Source organism: Balaenoptera acutorostrata, chromosome 11 (assembly GCF_949987535.1).
Source record: "Balaenoptera acutorostrata chromosome 11, mBalAcu1.1, whole genome shotgun sequence".
NCBI lineage: Eukaryota > Metazoa > Chordata > Mammalia > Artiodactyla > Balaenopteridae > Balaenoptera > Balaenoptera acutorostrata.
Window position 1 is genome coordinate 91422550 of NC_080074.1, and position 20034 is coordinate 91442583.

The window sequence follows — 20034 nt, forward strand, 5'->3', positions numbered from 1 at the left end:
ATTGATTTCCATTTTGGAATCAGGCTAGTCCACTGCATTTTAATATATTTTCTAGAATCAGCTTTTGAATTCCATAACAACAACAACAAAACAAATACACACACATAAACATCAACATACACTTAATATGATACATACATAAACCAAATTTAAAAACTGATTGGGGTTTTACTCTGATAGCCCTGAATCTATAGAATAGCTTGAAGAAAATTGACATCGTTATATTAGCGAATCTTTATACTCATTGACATGGTATGTCTCTCCATTTAATTTGGTCTTCTTTAATGTCTCGTGGTAATGTTTTACAGATTTCTGCAGTTTTTTTGTTTGTTTATTTGTTTTTGCTTTTCCAACTGTACTTAGAAAAACAAATCCAGGTCCCAGTGCCCCCATGCCCTCCCCAACCCCAGCCATAATTTAAATAACTTACAGACAGAGTTGGGGCCAGGGTGTGCGGGGGGGAGGGAGGGACAGAGAGGGAGGAGGCGCTTGCTTCTTGGTTATGGGACCCTCGGCCCCTCCTGGGCCCCCAGGGGCCATGGGGTCAGCAGTGGAAGCCTCAGCCTGCCTGCACCCTGAGGGATCTCTGTGAGCCACACTACTCCTCCTAATTCTCCAAGAGCAGGGGGCCAGCCTCCTGGCTGAGGGTGGACTCTGGGTCAGGGTGGATCGGCAGGCCCTCGATGGTCAGCAGCACATGCCAGATGCCCAGCTGGTGTCCAGTCCCTCTTGAGCATGTTGACGCAGGTCTCACCGTTGGCGTCCACCTTCAGATGGAAGATCTTGGTCAGTGAGTATCCTTGGGTGGGGAGGCAGGACGGTCCTTCCCCAACAGGAGTTTCATACGGAATAGGCCTCCGGTGCCTGGGGTCCCCTCGGGGCTCTCGATGGTGACTTGCAGGTCGGTGAGGTCCTCCTCGTTGGAAAAGACCTTGATGCCATCAGGTGGGTCAGCTGTCAGCATCATCACCTCTGGTACACCAGATGGATGATGGGGGAGGGGGGCAGGTTCCCCACCTTGGAGTTCATGACTGCCACTGGCAAGGGGAGGGTCCCTCGGCCCCCTTCCTGAGCTGGGGGGCGGTCCCCAACTGCTGCCACTGCGGCCCCAGGGGCCCCAGCTCCCCTCCCCCGCCTCAGCCCCCATGCACTGCGCCTGCAGCTCCACCCACCCCGGGTGCTGGTCTTTTTTTTTTTTAATTTTTTTCCATTTCAAAAGAAATTTATTTATGATTTTTTTATTACACATACAGGCTTTGGTCATCTGGACCAAAAAATTATTTTTTAAAAAAGGTTTTTTAGGTCTTTGTTTTTCAAGGCAAATGACCACTTATTAGATGTTTGATTTTGTCCTCAAATCCCAGTCAGGTCTACTACCCTGATGAACTAGAAAGGACTTTGTGGGCCCTCATGATACCTTCTCCGTTCTCCAACCTCTCAAGGCTCTTTGTAGATCGTCTCTTTGATGCGATACTCTGAAACCCCTGTAATCTGGGGGGGTATTAGTTGGTCAGGTGTACTCCCATCATTCCCTATTCCAGCTTCCTTGTCATTCAGGGTCACCTGTCAGGTTGCACAATATACACAAGACAATCTGCCACAAAACACAGTTCTTCTCTTTTGCCTCACAGAGGAATTAAAGTTCCAAAATATATCCAGACCCATCTTCCAACTGTCCTCTAGTTCTTCCCAGTCTTTCCAAAGCAGTCTCACCCCTACATTCTTTTTTTTTAAAAAAATATTTATTTACTTATTTGGCTGCACTGGGTCTTAGTCACAGCGTGCAGGCTCTTCGTTGCAGCGCACGGGATTCTCTTTAGTTGTGGCACACTGGCTCCAGAGCTCTCAGGTTCAGTAGTTGTGGCACATGGGCTCTCTAGTTGTGGCCTGTGGGCTCTAGAGCATGCAGGCTTAGCTGCCCCGAGGCATGTGGGATCTTAGTTCCCCACCCAGGGATCACACCCGTGTCCCATGCATTGGAAGGGGGATTCTTAACCACTGGACCACCAGGGAAGTCCTTCATCCCTACATTCTTGATCAGCTACATCCAAGTGGTGCCTTCTACTGCACCTCTAAAGTGGGGAGATTCTGACCCCAAGTCTTCAAATGTTCCAAGATTCCAGGAAACAATGCTGTCACATGGGTAACAGCAAATGTTGGGCCTTGCCCAACATTTAAAAAACACAGCAAAGGAACAAAATAAATCTGACCACTAAAACAACTTTTGATTTAGCCCCATATCCCTTATTTGAGTATTTCTCAAACAAAAGTTGTTTTTCAAGAACCAAATATATTTGACAATCTAAACCTCTATGGAGGTCACCAACCACTGACCCTAAGGGAGATTGTTACATGGGGGTAAAAAACATACAAAACAAAACAGAGAAAATGACAAGCTGTTTTAGCTTCCTCGAGGTGTCGGCCCATTCTTATCAGTTGACCAGAGTCCATTAGCAGTGAACTGGAGACCCTCCTTCAGGACAATTCACTTTTCTCCATCCGCCAGACCAGCTCGACCAACATCTCTGCCACCTTTTCCATCCCCTTGGCCTTCTCACACAACTGCCATACTCTGTTGGCAGTCTCCCCACCGGGACGCCCATTCAAGGCGCTGTCCTCCGAGGCCTCCACCTGTGTTTTTATCTGGATGAGCAGATGGTCCATCTCCCACAACTTGCTCCTGGTCCTCAGACACGTGCTCCCGGCTTTTCGGGTGAGCTCCGTGATGTCCTCCAGCAGCTGGTTGATACCCGGGAGCAGAAACTGCTCCAAATCCATCTCTGGCTCCAGCGCGTCCACCTCCTCCGGTGCTTCCACCTCGTCCAGGTCCAAGGGCCACATCTTTCCTGCTACTGCTTCAGACCCACAGTCCCCTGGAGACGGCTGATCAACAGTTACTGCTCCAGTCGAAGTGACCCACACTCCTGGTCAACAGTATTCCGGAATTATCTTCTAAAAATTTCTGGGCTTCCCTGGTGGCGCAGTGGTTGAGAATCCGCCTGCCAACGCAGGGGACACGGGTTCGAGCCCTGGTCTGGGAGGATCCCACATGCCGCGGAGCAACTAGGCCCGTGAGCCACAACTACTGAGCCTGCACGTCTGGAGTCGTGCTCCGCAACGAGAGAGGCCGTGATAGTGAGAGGCCCGCGCACCGTGATGAAGAGTGGCCCCCGCTTGCCGCAACTAGAGAAAGCCCTCGCACAGAAACGAAGACCCAACACAGCCATAAATAAGTAAATAAAAATTAAAAAAAAAAATTTCTCTTTACGCCTCTCACTTCCCAACTGCTCTGGGAAGAAACGCCTCGCATGCAAACAGCAATTCGCGGGTCTTTGCTGCCCTTTCATGACACTGCTGGTCCTGTGTATCTTGTGTTAGATTTGATATTTGGTAGTTGGATGTTTTCAGTTTCGTTATAAATGGTATCATTTTAAAATCTTATTTTCTAGCTGTTTATTGCTGATATAAAGAAATGCATTTGTGTGTATCTGAAGCTTCTAGAAGATAATAGGAGACATGACTTCATGAGCTGGGATAGGAAAAGAAATGCTTTTGTGTATTTTAAATAGCAACTGTGTTGAACTCTCTTGTTAATGCTAAATACCTGTAATTCTTTTGGAATTTCTTTCTTCCCCCCCTAGCTTTACTGAGATATAATTGACATATAACATTGTGTAAATTTAAGGTGTACAAATGTGATAATTTTCTATATATATATAATATATAAATATATACAAAATATATAAATATATATATAAATGACTAGCACAATAAGGTTAGTTAACATATCCATTACCACACATAGTTACAATCTTTGTGTTGTGTTGAGAACTCTTAAGATCTACTCTCTTAGCTGCTCTCAAATATGCAGTACAGTCTTATTAACTGAAGTGACCATGTAGATTATAATCTCAGAATTTATTCATTTTATAAATGACCACCTTCATTCACCCCTCACCCTACCCCTTGGCAACCACCAATCTATTATGTTTCTATGAATTTGGCTTTTCTAGATTCCATATGTAAGTGAGATCATACAGTATTTGTCTTTCTCTGCCTGACTTTTTTACTAAGCATAATGCCCTCAGGGTTCATACATATTGTTGCAAGTGGCAGGATTTTCTTCTTTTTTATGACCGAATTATATATATATATCATGTTTTTAAATTTATTCATCCTTTCACGGACACTTAGGTTGTTTCCATGTCTTGGCTATTGCAAATAATGCTTTAATGAAATAGGGGGTGAAGATATCTCTTTATTTATTTACTTATTTTAAAATTATTTAAATTATTTATTTAATTGAATTATAATTAACATACAATATTATATTAGTTTCAGGTAAAATAGATAATTAATAAGAACCTACTGTATAGCACAGGGAACTCAATACTCTGCAGATATTTCTTTGAGACAGTGATTTAATTTCCTTCAGATATATACTCAGAAGTGGAATTTGCTAGATCATATGGTAGTTCTATTTGTGTGTGTGTGTGTGTGTGTGTGTGTATGTGTGTGATGTTTATGTGTGTGGAACCTCCATACTGTTTTCCACAGTGGCTGTACCATTCCTTCTTCAGAATTTCATTCCTTCTTCATTACATTCCTTCTTCAGAATTTCTATGAACATACACACACATATCATCTGTGAATAATGAAAGTGCTATTTCTTCCTCTCCAATCTCTTCCTCCTTCTCCAATTTTCTTTCTCTCTTTTTTCTGTAATAGCTATGCTCCCTTTCTGCACTGTCTGGAACCTTCAGTTCATTGTTAAATGGGAGTGGTGATAGCAGACATACTTGTCTTGTTCCAGGTAGGAAAGCTTTCACCATTTCATCACTAAGCTTAATGCTTGCTGTGTATATCTTGTTGAGACTGTTTTTGAAATAAGGAAATTACCTTCTCTTCCTAGTTTGCTAAGAATCTTTATTATAAATAGTGAATTTTATCACAATATTTTCTCCATTTATTAAGATAGTCATATGATTTTTCTCTTATTCCATTAATGTGATAAATTATATTGCTTGATTTTTAACTGTTCAGTCAATTTTGTATTCCTGAAATAAACCCAAATTTTTATATTTTGCTAAATTTTATTTGTTAATATTTTACTTGGATTTTTTTCAATCTGTTCTGGGTGACATTGGCTTGGAATTTTTCTTTCTCAGGATGTTTCTGTCATGTTTTGATATCAAGGTTATTAAGCTCCCTCAAAAATGATGGGAAATAGTCCCTTGTTTACTGTTCTCTAGAAAAGTCTGTTTAAGTGTTTGGTAGAATTCACCAGCAAAGCCATCTGGACCTGTTGTTATTCTCTGTGGAAAGGAATTAAATTAACAATCTAGTTTCTTTGATAGTTGTAAAACAACTTAGGCTTTCTACTCTTCTGTTGGTTTGGTAACTTGTGTTTTTGTCCATGTCATCTGAATTTTTAAGTTTATTGGCATGAAGTTTTTCATAATATCCTTTTATGATCATTTTAATGATGATCTATAGCAGGAGTCAGCAAATGAAAACTCTCTGGCCAAATCTGACCCATGGCCTGTTTTTGTTTGGCTCAGCGAGCTAAGAATAATTTTTACATTTTTAAATGTTGTTAAAAACAAAATGAAACAAAACAACAGAACAAAACAAAACAACAAGCATACACACAAGAATATGTGACAGAGACCTTAAGCCCTGTTCTTATCTTTATATTCCCTTCATTTTATTTATTTTTAAAAATTTTATTGAAGTATAGTTGATTTACTATGTTGTGTTAATTTCTGCTGTACAGCAAAGTGATTCAGTTATACATACATATTCTTTTTCATATTTGTTTTCATTATGGTTTATCACAGGATACTAAATATATTTCCCTGTGCTATACAATAGGAGCTTGTTGTTTATCCATTCTGTATATAATAATTTGCATCTGCTAATCCCATATTCCCAATCCTTCCCTTCCCTATCCCCCTCACCCTTGGCGATCACAAGTCTGTTCTCTATATCTGTGAGTCTGTTTCTGTTTCGTAGCTATGTTCATTTGTGTTGTATTTTAGATTCCATGTGTAAGTGATATCATATGGTATTTGTCTTTCTCTTTCTGACTTACTTTGCTTCGTATGATAATGTCTAGGTCCATCCATGTTTCTGTAAATAGCATTATTTCGTTCTTTTTTATGGCTGAGTAATACATACACACACACACACACACACACCCCATATCTTCATTATCCATTCATCTGGATAATATCCATTGATGGACACTTAGGTTGTTTCCATGTCTTGGCTATTGTAAATAGTGCTGCTACAGACATAGGGTGCATGTATCTTTTCGAATTATAGTTTTGTTTGGATATATACCCAGGACTGGGATTGCTGGATCATATGGCAACTCTATTTTTAGTTTTCTGAGGAACCTCCATACTGTTTTTCATAGGGGCTGCATCAATTTTTATTCCCACCAACAGTGTAGGAGGGTTTCCTTTTCTCCACATCCCCTCCAGCTTTTGTTATTTGTAGACGTTTTACTGATGGCCATTCTGACTGGTATGAGGTGGTACCTCATTGTAGTTTTGATTTGCATATCTCTAATAATTAGTGATGATGAGCATCTTTTTATGTGCCTAATGGCCATCTGTATGTCTTCTTTGGAGAAATGTCTATTTAGGTCTTCTGCCCATTTTCTGATTGGGTTTTGTTGTTGTTGTTGTTATTGAGTTGTAAGAGCTGTTTGTATATTTTGGAGATTAAGCTCTTATCAGTCACAACATTTGCAAATATTTTCTCTCAGTCTGTAGGTTGTCTTTTCATTTTGTTTATGTTTTCCTCTGCTGTGAAAACAAAAGCTTATAAGTTTTATTAGGTCCCATCTGCTTATTTTTGCTTTTATTTCTATTGTCTTGGGAGACTGACATAAGAAAACATTGGTATGATTATGTCAGAGAATGTTTTGTCTATGTCCTTTTCTAGGAGTTTTATGGTGTCCTGTCTCATATTTAAGTCTTTAAGCCATTTTGAGTTAATTTTTGTGTATGGCGTGAGGGTGTGTTTTAACTTCATTGCTTTTCATGCAGCTGTCTGCTTTTCTTCATTTTAAATTATTTTATTTAATTTCCTATTCTCAGCTATCTTCGTGAGAGGACAATTTTTGTAAATAATCCATGTGCATTGGAAAAGGTCAGGTGTGCTATAATATTATTTGATTCTTCTATATCCTTCCTGAATTCTTGTCTTCTTTTCTAATAAGTTAATGAAAGTTGTGTAAAAAACTCTTTCTTTTATTGTGGATTTGAATACTTATCCTTGTAGCTCGGATCAAATTTTGCTCTACATATTTTGAGGTGATGTTATTAGATTATAAGAATAATAAAGGAATACTATCAACAACTTTATGCCCACACATTTGATAACCTGGATGAAGTTGGCCAATTCCCTGAGAGACACAATTTGCTGAGACTCACACAAGAAGAAATAGACTATCTGAATAGGCCTGAATCTATTAAAGAAATTGAATTAATTACCTTCTAAACAGTAAGCACCAAGTCCAGATGGGTTCATTGGTGAATTCAACCAAACATTCTAGGAAGAAATTATACTAGTTCTCTACAATGTGTTCCAGAAGATATGAACAGAGGAAAAGCTTTATAATTCATTCTATAAAGTCAGCATTACCCTAATACCAAAACCAGACAAAGACACTGTAAAAAAAGAAAACTATGGACCTATATCTCTCATGAACATAGATGTAAAAATCATAAACAAAATAGCAGCAAATCAAATCCAGCAATGTATAAAAAGAACTATACACCCTGACCAAGAGCAATTTATCCCAGGTATGCAAGGCTGGTTCAACATTTAAAAATCAATTAATATAATCCATCACATCAACAGGTTAAAAGAGAAAAATCACGTGATCTTATCATAGATGCAGAAAAAAGCTTTTGATAAAATCCAAAACTCATTTATAATAAAAACTCTCTTTTAATAGATGGGAACTTTCCCAACTTGATAAAGGACATCTACGAAAACCCTATAGCTAACACCATATTTAATAGAAACTTGAAGCTTTCACAGTAAAATCAAGTACAAGGCAAGGATGTCCCCTCTCACCACTCACATTCAATATTATACTGGAAGTTATAGCTAATGCAACAGCTCATGAACAGGAAATAAAAGGTATATAAACTGAGAAAAGGGAAATAAAACTGTCTTTGTTCACAGATGACATGGTCATCTATATAGAGCATCCAAAAGAATTGATAAAAAAAAATTCCTGGAAATTGTAAGTGATTATGTTGCAGGATACAACATTAATATACAAAAGTCAATTATTTTCCTATATACCAGCAATGAATAAATGGAACTTGAATTAAAAAACACAATACCATTTACATTAGCACCCCCAAAATAAATTACTTAGGTACAAAATAGGTACAAGATTTATATGAGGAAAGGTATAAAGCTCTGATTAACAAAATCAAAGAAGAACTAAAGAAATGGAGAAGTATTCCATGTTCGTGGATAGGAAGACTCAATATTAAGATGTCATTTCTTCCCAAATTGATGTATAGATTCAACAATACCAAACAATATACCATCAAGTTATATTATGGACATCAAAAACTGATTCTAAAGGTTATATGCAGAGACAAAAGACCCCAAATAGCCAACACAATATCGAAGGAGAAGAACAGTTAAGGGACTGACACTACCTGACTTCAAAACTTATACAGAGCTACAGTAATCAAGACGGTGTGGTATTGGTGAAAGAACAGACAAATTGATCAATGGAACAGAATAGAGAGCCCAAAAATAGACCCATAAATACAGTCAACTGACCTTTGATAAAGGAGAAAAGGCAATACAATGGAGCAAAGATAATCTTATCAACAAATGGCAATGGAACAACTGGACAGCCATATGCAAAAAATGAATCTAGAGACGATCTTTCACCTTTGACAAAAATTAACTCAAAAGGGATCAGAGACCTAAGTGTATTATAAAACATAAAACTATAAAACTAGTAGAGGAGATTGGTTCAACATGGCGGAGTAGAGGACATGCACTCACTCCCTCTTGTGAGAGCACCGGAACCACAACTAACTGCTGAACAATCATCGACAGGAAGACACTGGAACGCACCAAAAAAGATACCCCACATCCAAAGACAAAGGAGAAGCCACAATGAGACAGTATGAGGGGCACAATCAGAATAAAATCAAATCCCATAACTGCTAGGTGGGTGACTCACAAACTGGAGAACACTTATACCACAGAAGTCCACCCACTGGAGTGGAGGTTCTGAGTCCCACGTTAGGCTTCCCAACCTGGGGGTCTGGCAACGGGAGGAGGAATTCCTAGAGAATCAAACTTTGAAGGTTAGCGGGATTTGATTGCAGGACTTCAACAGGAATGGGGGAAACAGAGAATCCACACTTGGAGGGCACACACAAAGAAGTGTGCGAATTGGGATCCAGGGGAAGGAGCAGTGACCCCATAGGAGACTGAACCAGACCTACCTACTGTTGGAGGGTCTCCTGGAGAGGCGGGGGATGGCTGTGGCTGTGGCTCACCATGAGGACAAGGACACTGGCAGCAGAAGATCTGGGAAGTACTCCTTGGCATGAGCCCTGCCAGAGTCTGCCATTAGCCGCACCAAAGAGCTGGGTAGGCTCCAGTGTTGGGTCGCCACAGGCTAAACAACCAACAGGGAGGGAACCCAGCCCCACCTATCAGCAGACAAGTGGATTAAAGTTTTACTGAGCACTGCCCACCAGAGCAAAACCCAGATCTACCAACCACCAGTCCCTCCCATCAGGAAACTTGCACAAGCCTCTTAGATAGCCTCATCCACCAGAGGCAGACAGCAGAAGCAAGAAGAACTACAATCTTGCAGCCTGTGGAACAAAAACCACATTCACAGAAAGATAGACAAGGTGAAAAGGCAGAGGGCTTTGTACCAGATGAAGGAACAAGAAAAAACCCCAGAAAAACAATTAAATGAAGTGGAGATAGGAAAACTTCCAGATAAAAAATTCAGAATAATGATAGTAAAGATGATCCAGGACCTCGGAAAAAGAACATAGGCAAAGATCGAGAAGATGCAAGAAATGTTTAACAAAGACCTAGAAGAATTAAAGAACAAACACTTAGAATTAAAGAACAAACAAACAGAGATGAACAATACAATAACTGAAATGAAAAATACACTAGAAGGAATCAATACCAGAATAACTGAGGCAGAAGAACGGAAAAGTGACCTGGAAGACAGAATGGTGGAATTCACTGCTGCGGAACAGAAAAAGAAAAAAGAATGAAAAGAAATGAAGACAGCCTAAGAGACTTCTGGGACAACATTAAACGCAACAATATTTGCATTATAAGGGTCCCAGAAGGAGAGGAGAGAGAGAGGCCCCGAGAAAATATTTGAAGAAATTATAGTCGAAAACTTCCCTAAAATGGGAAAGGAAATAGCCACCCAAGTCCAGGAAGTGCAGAGAGTCCAAGGCAGGATAAACCCAAGGAGAAACACACCGAGACACATAGTAATCAAACTGACAAAAATCAAAGAAAAAGAAAAATTATTAAAAGCAACAAGGGAAAAACAACAAATAACATACAAGGGAACTCCCATAAGGTTAACAGCTGATTTCTCAGCAGAAACTCTACAAGCCAGAAGGGAGTGGCATGATATATTTAACGTCATGAAAGAGAAGAACCTACAACCAAGATTACTCTACCCAGCAAGGATCTCATTCAGATTCGATGCAGAAATCAAAAGCTTTACAGACAAGCAACAGCTAAGAGAATTCAGCACCACCAAACCAGCTCTACAACAAATGGTAAAGGAACTTCTCTAACTGGAAAACACAAGAGAAGAAAAGGACCTACAAAAACAAACCCAAAACAATTAAGAAAATGGTCATAGGAACATACATATCAATAATTACCTTAAACGTGAATGGATTAAATGCTCCAACCAAAAGACACAGGCTTGCTGAAGGGATACAAAAACAAGACCCATATATATGCTGTCTACAAGAGACCCACTTCAGACCTAGGGAAACACACAGACTGAAAGTGAGGGGATGGAAAAAGATATTCCATGCAAATGGAAATCAAAAGAAAGCTGGAGTAGCAATACTCATATCAGATAAAATAGACTTTAAAATAAAGAATGTTACAAGAGACAAGGAAGGACACTACATAATGATCAAGGGATCAATAAAAGAAGAAGATATAACAATTATAAATATATATGCACCCAACATAGGAGCACCTCAATACATAAGGCAACTGCTAACAGCTATAAAAGAGGAAATTGACAATATCACAATAATAGTGGGGGACTTTAACACCTCACACCAATGGACAGATCATCCAAACAGAAAATTAATAAGAAAAAACAAGCTTTAAAAGACACAATAGGCCAGATAGATTTAATTGATATTTATAGGACATTCCATTCCAAAACAGCAGATTACACTTTCTTCTCAAGTGCACATGGAACATTCTCCAGGATAGATCACATCTTGGGTCACAAATCAAGTCTCAGTAAATTTAAGAAAATTGAAGTCATATCAAGCATCTTTTCTGATCACAATGCCATGAGATTAGAAATCAATTAGAGGGAAAAAAATGTAAAAAACACAAACACATGGAGGATAAACAATATGTTACTAAATAGCCAAGAGATCACTGAAGAAATCAAAGAGGAAGTCAAAAAAACCTAGAGACAAGCTACAATGAAAACACAACGATCCAAAACCTATGGGATGCAGCAAAAGCAGTTCTAAGAGGGAAGTTTATAGCTATACAAGCCTACCTCAAGAAACAAGAAAAATCTCAAATAAAAAATCTAACCTTACACCTAAAGGAACTAGAGAAAGAAGAATAAACAAAACGCAAAGTTAGTAGAAGGAAAGAAATCATAAAGATCAGAGCAGAAATAAATGAAATAGAAACAAAAAAACAATAGCAAAGATCAATAAAACTAAAAGCTGGTTCTTTGAGAAGATAAACAAAATTGATAAACCATTAGCCAGACTCATCAAGAAGAAGAGGGAGAGGACTCAAATCAATACAATTAGAAATGAAAAAGGAGAAGTTATAACAGACACTGCAGAAATACAAAGCATCCTAAGAGACTACTACAAGCAACTCTATGCCAACAAAATGGACAATCTGAAAGAAATGGACAAATTCTTAGAAAGGTATAACCTTGCAAGACTGAACCAGGAAGAAATAGAAAATATGAACAGACCAATCACAAGTAATGAAATTGAAACTGTGATTAAAAATCTTCCAGCAAACAAAAGTCCAGGCCAGATGGCTTCACAGGCGAATTCTATCAAACATTTAGAGAAAAGCTAACACCCATCCTTCTCAAACTCTTCCAAAATATAACAGAGGGAGGAACACTCCCAAACTCATTCTATGAGGCCACCATCACCCTGATACCAAAACCAGGCAAAGATACTACAAAAAAAGAAAATTACAGACCAATATCACTCACGAATATAGATGCAAAAATCCTCAACCAAATACTAGCAAACAGAATCCAACAACACGTAAAAAGGATCATACACCATGATCAAGTGCAATTTATCCCAGGGATGCAAGGATTCTTCACTATATGCAAATCCATCAATGTGATACACCATATTAGCAAACTGAAGAAGAAAAGCCATATGATCATCTCAATAGATGCAGAAAAAGCTTTCAACAAAATTCAACACCCATTTATGATAAAAACTCTCCAGAAACTGGGCATAGAGGGAACCTACCTCAACATAATAAAGGCCATATATGACAAACGCACAGCAAACATCATTCTTAATGGTGAAAAACTGAAAGCATTTCCTCTAAGATCAGGAACGAGACAAGGATGTCCACTCTCACCACTATTATTCAACATAGTTTTGGAAGTCCTAGTCATGGCAATCAGAGAAGAAAAAGAAATAAAAGGAATACAAATTGGAAAAGAGGAAGTAAAACTGTCACTGTTTGCAGATGACATGATATTATACATAGAGAATCCTAAAGATGCCACCAGAAAACTACTAGAGCTAATCAATGAATTTAGTAAAGTTGTAGGATACAAAATTAATGCACAGAAATCTCTTGCATTCCTATACACTAATGATGAAATATCTGGAAGAGAAATTAAGGAAACAGTCCCATTTACCATGGCAACAGAAAGAATAAAATACCTAGGAATAAACCTACCTACGGAGACAAAAGACCTGTATGCAGAAATCTATGACACTGATGAAAGAAATTAAAGATGATACCAACAGATGGAGAGGTATACCATGTTCTTGGATTGGAAGAATTAATATTGTGAAAATGACTATACTACCCAAAGCAATCTACAGATTCAATACAATCCCTATCAAATTACCAAAGGCATTTTTTACAGAACTAGAACAAAAAATCCTAAAATTTGTATGGCGACACAAGAGACCCCGAATAGCCAAAGAAGTCTTGAGGGAAAAAAGTGCAGCTGGAGGAATCAGACTCCCTGACTTCAGACTATACTACAAACCTACAGTAATCAAGACAATATGGTACCTGCACAAAAAAAGAAATATAGATCAATGGAACAGGATAGAAAGCCCAGAGATAAACCCACACACCTATGGTCAACTAATCTGTGACAAAGGAGGCAAGGGTATACAATGGAGAAAAGACAGTCTCTTCAATAAGTGGTGCTGGGAAAACTGGACAGCTACATGTTAAAGAATGAAATTAGAACACTCCCTAACACCATACACAAAAATAAACTCAAAATGGATTAGAGAACTAAATGTAAGACCGGACACAATAAAACTCTTAGAGGAAAACATAGGAAGAACACTCTTTGACATAAATCACAGCAAGATCTTTTTTGATCCACCTCCTAGAGTAATGGAAATAAAAACAAAAATACACAAATGGGACCAAAGGAGACTACAAACAAGACGAAAAGACAATCCTCAGCATGGGAGAAAATATTTGCAAAGGAATCAGCTGACAAAGGATTAATCTCCCTAATATATAAACAGCTCATACAGCTCAATATTTTAAAAAATGGGCAGAAGACCTAAATAGACATTTCTCCAGAGAAGACATACAGATGGCCAAGAAGCACATGAAAAGCTGCTCAACATCACTAATTATTAGAGAAATGCAAATCAAAACTACAGTGAGGTATCACCTCACACCAGTCAGAATGGGCATCATCAGAAAATCTACAAACAACAAATGCTGGAGAGTGTGTGGAGAAAAGGGAACCCTCTTGCACTGTTGGTGGGAATGTAAATTGATACAGCCACTATGGAGAACAGTATGGAGGTTCCTTAAAAAACTAAAAATAGAATTACCATATGATCCAGCAATCCCACTACTGGGCATATACCCAGAGGAAACCATAATTCAAAAAGACACATGCACCCCGATGTTCACTGCAGCACTATTTACAATAGCCAGGTCATTGAAGCAAACTAAATGCCCATCGACAGATGAATGGATAAAGAAGATGTGGTACATATATACAATGGAATATTAGCCATAAAAAGGAACGAAATTGGGTCATTTGTAGAGAAGTGCATGGATCTAGAGACTGTCATACAGAGTGAAGTAAGTCAGAAAGAGAAAAACAAATATCGTATATTAACGCATATACGTGGAACCTAGAAAAATAGTACAGATGAACCGGTCTGCAGGGCAGAAATTGAGACACAGAAGTAGAGAACAAACGTATGGACACCAAGGGGGAAAAGCGACAGGGGGTGGTGTTGTGACGAATTGGGAGATTGGCACTGACATGTATACACTAATACGTATAAAATTGATGACTAACAAGAACCTGCTGTATAAAAAATAAATAAATAAAATAAAATTCAAAAATTCAAAAAAAAAACTAATAGAAGATAACATAGAGAAAACCTAGATAACCTTGGGTATGTGATGAATTTTTATACACGCATAGGGATGATCCATTAAAGAAATGATTGATAAGCTAGACTTCATTAAAATTAAAAATTCTTCCCTGCAAAAGGCACTGTCAAGAGAATGAGAAGACAAGCCACAGAGTGGGAGAAAATACTTGCAAACACATCTGATAAAGGACTGTTATCCAAAACATACAAAGAACTTTTAAAAGTCAAAAATAAGAAAACAAACAACCAGATTAAAAAATAGGCAAAAGGCTGAACAGAGACCTCACCAAAGAAGGTATACAGATGGCAAATAAGCAGATGATAAGATGTTTTACATCATATGTTATTAGGGAACTGCAAATTAAAACAACAATGAGTTAGACTACCAAGCTATTAGAACAGCCAAAATCCAAAACACTGACAACACCAATTGCTGACAAAGATGTGGAAAAAATTGGAACTCCTGTTTATTGCTGGTGGGAATGCAAAATGGTACAAACACTTTGGAGCAGTTTTGTGTTTGTTTACAAAACTAAACATATTTTACCATGTGATCCAGCAATTGCACTCCTTGATATTACCCAAAGGAGTGGGAAATATATGTCCACAAAAACCTGCACATGAATGTTTATAGCAGCTTTATTCAAAACTGCCCAAACTTCGAAGCAACCGAGATGTCCTTCAGTAGCTGAATGCATAAAAAAAAACTCTGGTACATCCTGACAGTGCAGCATTATGCAGAACTAAAAAGAAAGTAGCTATCAAGCCATGAAAAGACACGGAGGAAACTTAAATGTGTATTACTGAGTGAAAGAAGCCAGTCTTAAAGTATATGGTTCCAAGTGTATGACATCCTGGAAAAGGCAAAACTATGGGGACAGTAAAATCAGTGATCAGCAATGAGTGTTTGCTGGGATTGGCGAAGTGGGTAGGGATGAATAGGCTGATTACAGAGGATATTTAGGGCAGTGAAAATACTCTATATGATACCATAGTGAAGGATACGTGTCATTATACATTTGTCCAAACCCATAGAACGTGCACCGCAAAGAGTGAACCGTAATGTAAACTGTGGACTTTGGGTGCTTATGATGTGTCAGTGTAGGTCCATCAGTTGTAACAAATGTCCCACTCTGGTGGAGGATGTGGATAATGGGGGAGGCTGTGCGTGTGTGAGGACAGGGGTTTTATGGGAAATCGCTGTACCTTCCCCTCAATTTTGCTGTAAAGCTATAACTGCTCTAAAAGACCAGTTTTCTTAATTAAAAACAAAAAAAGAGTTGGGAGGAGGAGGAATCGGAAGAAGGTGGTCCGAACCCACGCCCCCCGCACTGGAAGCTCGGAGTCCTAACCACTGGACAACCAGGGAAGTCCCTCATTCCAAATTTTTGAATGTCATTTTTCTTACCTAAATTCAAGCTGTTCACAATCATAAGCAGTAAGAAAGACTTTGATTTAAAGCTTTAGACACCTTTTCATACTTTTACCCAAAATAAATGATCTTAACTGTTTACTCTTAAACATTCAGTTTTAATAATTTTTCTACCATCTCGTTTCATTTTTTCTCAAGAAACAAGGGAAGTAGATTTTTATAAACAAAAATAACAAATGAGTACTTGTTTATTACCCCTATGTGAAAATATTCATGTTGGGTGTTCCTTTATTTTCTTCTGAATGGTGGTGACCTTCGAGATAAAAATAACTGATGGAAAGACAAAGTGAAAGTCTTGCCTCAGAACTGGCTCGCAGCCAGAGCTCTGTATGTGCTAAGCTGTACCTTGAAGTGCGGCTGCAGTGTGATTCTGGGTTGGTGGCTGGCGATGTCAAGTTAAGATTCAGGACCCATTCAGCTGTGGCAGAGCTGCAGAGGGACTTACTCAACAACACCAGGTTTGAAGCCAGCGAAAGGAGGGTATGATGGGAGGGGCAGCAGGGGAGGGCCCCAAGGGCTTTATACAGACGCTCATCTAATGGACAAAAAGCTGCTCTGAACTTTAGACCATTCTCGACTCCTGCCTCCACCAAACAGCCACCAAATCCACAGCAACCATACCTGCAATGATTTGCTGGAGACTGAACTGTTCATTTTGATTTCCCTGAACAGGACACCACCTTGCATCCTTCCATCTGTTGATACTAAACGTTCAGAAAAAGGCATGTCCCAGCTGGGATGGGGCCCTGGTGTCCTTATCTGACAGGAGAGGTATCTATTACATGACTGGTTCTATGCCTTGCTCAACAGCTTACGTGTAGCGAGGCCATAGACAAATTGCTTTATCTGTGTCTGCTCTTTTCTGTGTCTGTAATCTGAAGATAATAGAGTTATACCTCCTCCTTACACACTTCAGTGATACACTTGTGAAGATAAATGGAGGCTGAAATGTAATGTGTCTGCAAAGTCCCAAGAGCTCTGGAAATAAAGGCTATGTATAAATAAAAATGTATTATGAATGCCTGAATATTAATAAAAGCTTTTACATTTTACCCTCATGGCACACTATGAAGTCATAACTGTTGAATATCAAACAGATCTTTTTTTTCCCCCTCCAAAATAACACATCTAAACTCTCTTAGTCCCTAGAAAATAACCATAAAGAAGGTAAAATTCGTCTCTGTGCTCCCAGGTTCCCCTTTTTCTTCTCATCGATGCCACCATTGCAAACAGGTTCAGGCCTCTCACGGACCTTCTACCTCCATTAAAATACACTCTCATCCGAGGATGTCATAAATGTGTCGATTGAGGTAGAAATGACTGACAAAGCTAATATGTTACATTTTTTAAAGTTATGTTTTTAAACTTGAAAATGGTACACAATCTTTAGCCTAATGGTTTAATCTAAAATGGAATTTTCAGGTTTCCATCTGAGTATCAGGTGAGGTTTTTCTGTTGTTTTTTTTTCCTTCTGATGGTGGTACGGGTGAGGAAAGGAGGGAAATAACAAGTTGGAGCTTGTGAAATCTTACTACATAGGTCCAGGTATTAAACAATAACTCTAGTATTAAATACTTTCTATATCACCAACCATACTTTTACTCTATCAAATGCAACCCTCACTGAAGTAAATAGTATATTTTTTTTTTAAACAGATGAGAGTAGTGAAGCTTGAGGAGATTGAATAACTGAGGTCACACACCCAGAAAAGAGTTGAGTTGAGCTCAAATTTGAACGCAAGCTTGTTTGTCTCCAAAGTGTTTTTCTTAACATGTACAATAATGAAACAAATCATAATTTGTAGAACTGCCCTTATGATTGACTTTGGACTCACCTCCTTTTGTTTCATTCATGCTGGTCAAGCACACATCTTTTGATGCCATAGGGCTTCACATCCCTGGCTCTGTAATTCTTGCCACTGAAATAGACATGCATATATATTCAGCCTGCTCTCCGAAATAATTACGTGGTGGTGAAATATCATCAATAGATCTATGGTAACTTCTAAATACTCTTCAGTATTTCATCAAATTTAATAATGAATGTGTTTTCACTAAAAATCAGAAAAAAATGAATGCTGTAGTAATACGCATATGTATGACTCAATCCAAAGGCCTTTTTAAAAATATATATATATATATATTTATTTATTTATTTATTTATGGCTGTGTTGGGTCTTCGTTGCAGTGCATGTGCCTCTCCTTGCAGTGGCTTCTCTTGTTGCGGAGTGCAGGCTCTAGGCACATGGGCTTCAGTAGTTGTGGCTCGCGGGCTCTAGAGCGCAGGCTCAGTAGCTGTAGTGCACGGGCTTAGTTGCTCTGAGGCATGTGGGATCTTCCCGCATCAGGGCTCGAACCCGTGTCCCCTGCATTGGCAGGTGGATTCTTAACCACTGAGCCACCAGGGAAGTCCAAAGGCCTTTTCTTTATCAGCAATTTCCTTGACATATATATAGCATTTTTCCTGAATCTCTCTATTCTTACATTGTAATATATTTTTAGTTCTCTTGCTCCTTCTTCAGTCAGTTCTGTTACTTTTTTCCTGCTCTTCTTTCTTTTTAACAGAGCTCTTACATAAGAATTCTGTTATGTTTTTCTTTCCCATTACTTCTTAAGCATTTGCAATTTTCATGTCTGCTTTTATTTCTTTCCAGGATGAAACTTGATTCAGGCAATTCAGGATTGAGTTTTCTTTCATTCTCCTCGCCCCATTGCTTTTCTGTATGCTTACGCTTGTTTTTCTCTCTCTCTGTCTCTGTCTCTCTCTCTCTCTCACACACACACACACATACACACACACAAGCACTGCATTTAGTTGCAAGCTCTGTGTTGCCCACACTATGGTAAATCACTATCTCACAGCAATCACAATTTTTGAGTTTTTTCCAATAATATTTACAAAAATTAGAGACAGATATCAAAGTAAATTCCTAATAAAATTAGTGATAAATACTGAAGTTTCTCAGTAAAATTAATCACTAGTATTAACCAAGTGGAGCCATTATCAAATTTTGTCTGGGAATGTGCAATTTTGTTTTCTTATGTGATCTTTGCTCATCCATGGGCTTCTCTCCACTCATTCACAGTTCTTTGCTCACTGTCATTTCATGACTCAGCTGCCTGTCAGCAAAAGTATTAGTTGGGGCTATTGATGACATGTCCTCTTGTCACATCCACTCACTCCATTGCCATTACTCTGATCTTTTGGCCTTTTATCCTGAACTCTCCCTAACCTAGAGAAATTTTAGAATGTTTCAGTCTTCACAATATGTCAAGATAAACACCCCTGTTTTTATCTGTTAATATCTCACTGACTCTGACCTAACATGTAGAAACAGTCTCTTACATCAATACTGGCCCCTTTTCTCTTAACGTTTGGCTCCTATTTTCCCAGAACATCCTGAGAGTATTTAAATGTGAATAATTCGTGTGTTCTATTTCCCCATGTAGCAGAGAAACGTCCTATCAAATTTTCCTCTCACATGTAGTTCCACTGAAATCAGAAAGAGTTTGCAAATTACTTTTTTGAAGATTCACTTTTACCTCTAGGGTGTCCTATCAGTTTCTTTAATTATGATCAATAGAAACTGAATGCTGTTAACTTAAAAGGGAATTTATTTAAGACTATGATGACAGGGATGGGGATAGATATGGTGCTTGTGTATGTAGGGATAACAGGCAAGGAGGCTGAGAAGCT

General features: G+C 38.6%; 1 protein-coding gene and 1 pseudogene across 1 annotated transcript; both read right to left on the minus strand.

The window, feature by feature from the left end:
- Positions 1-598: 598 nt before the first annotated feature.
- LOC103003668 (ubiquitin-conjugating enzyme E2 S-like) lies at positions 599-1029 on the minus strand (annotated as a pseudogene).
- A 1446-nt stretch (positions 1030-2475) lies between these two features.
- LOC103000069 (MORF4 family-associated protein 1-like) lies at positions 2476-2841 on the minus strand. Its single transcript, XM_007195060.1, has one exon. It carries the CDS (start codon positions 2839-2841, stop codon positions 2476-2478), a length of 366 nt encoding a protein of 121 aa, XP_007195122.1.
- Between the last annotated feature and the right edge of the window lie 17193 nt (positions 2842-20034).

Excerpts from the sequence above, each read along its gene's own strand:
- LOC103000069 (XM_007195060.1), bottom strand. The coding sequence starts at position 2,841 with ATGTGGCCCTTGGACCTGGACGAGGTGGAAGCACCGGAGGAGGTGGAC.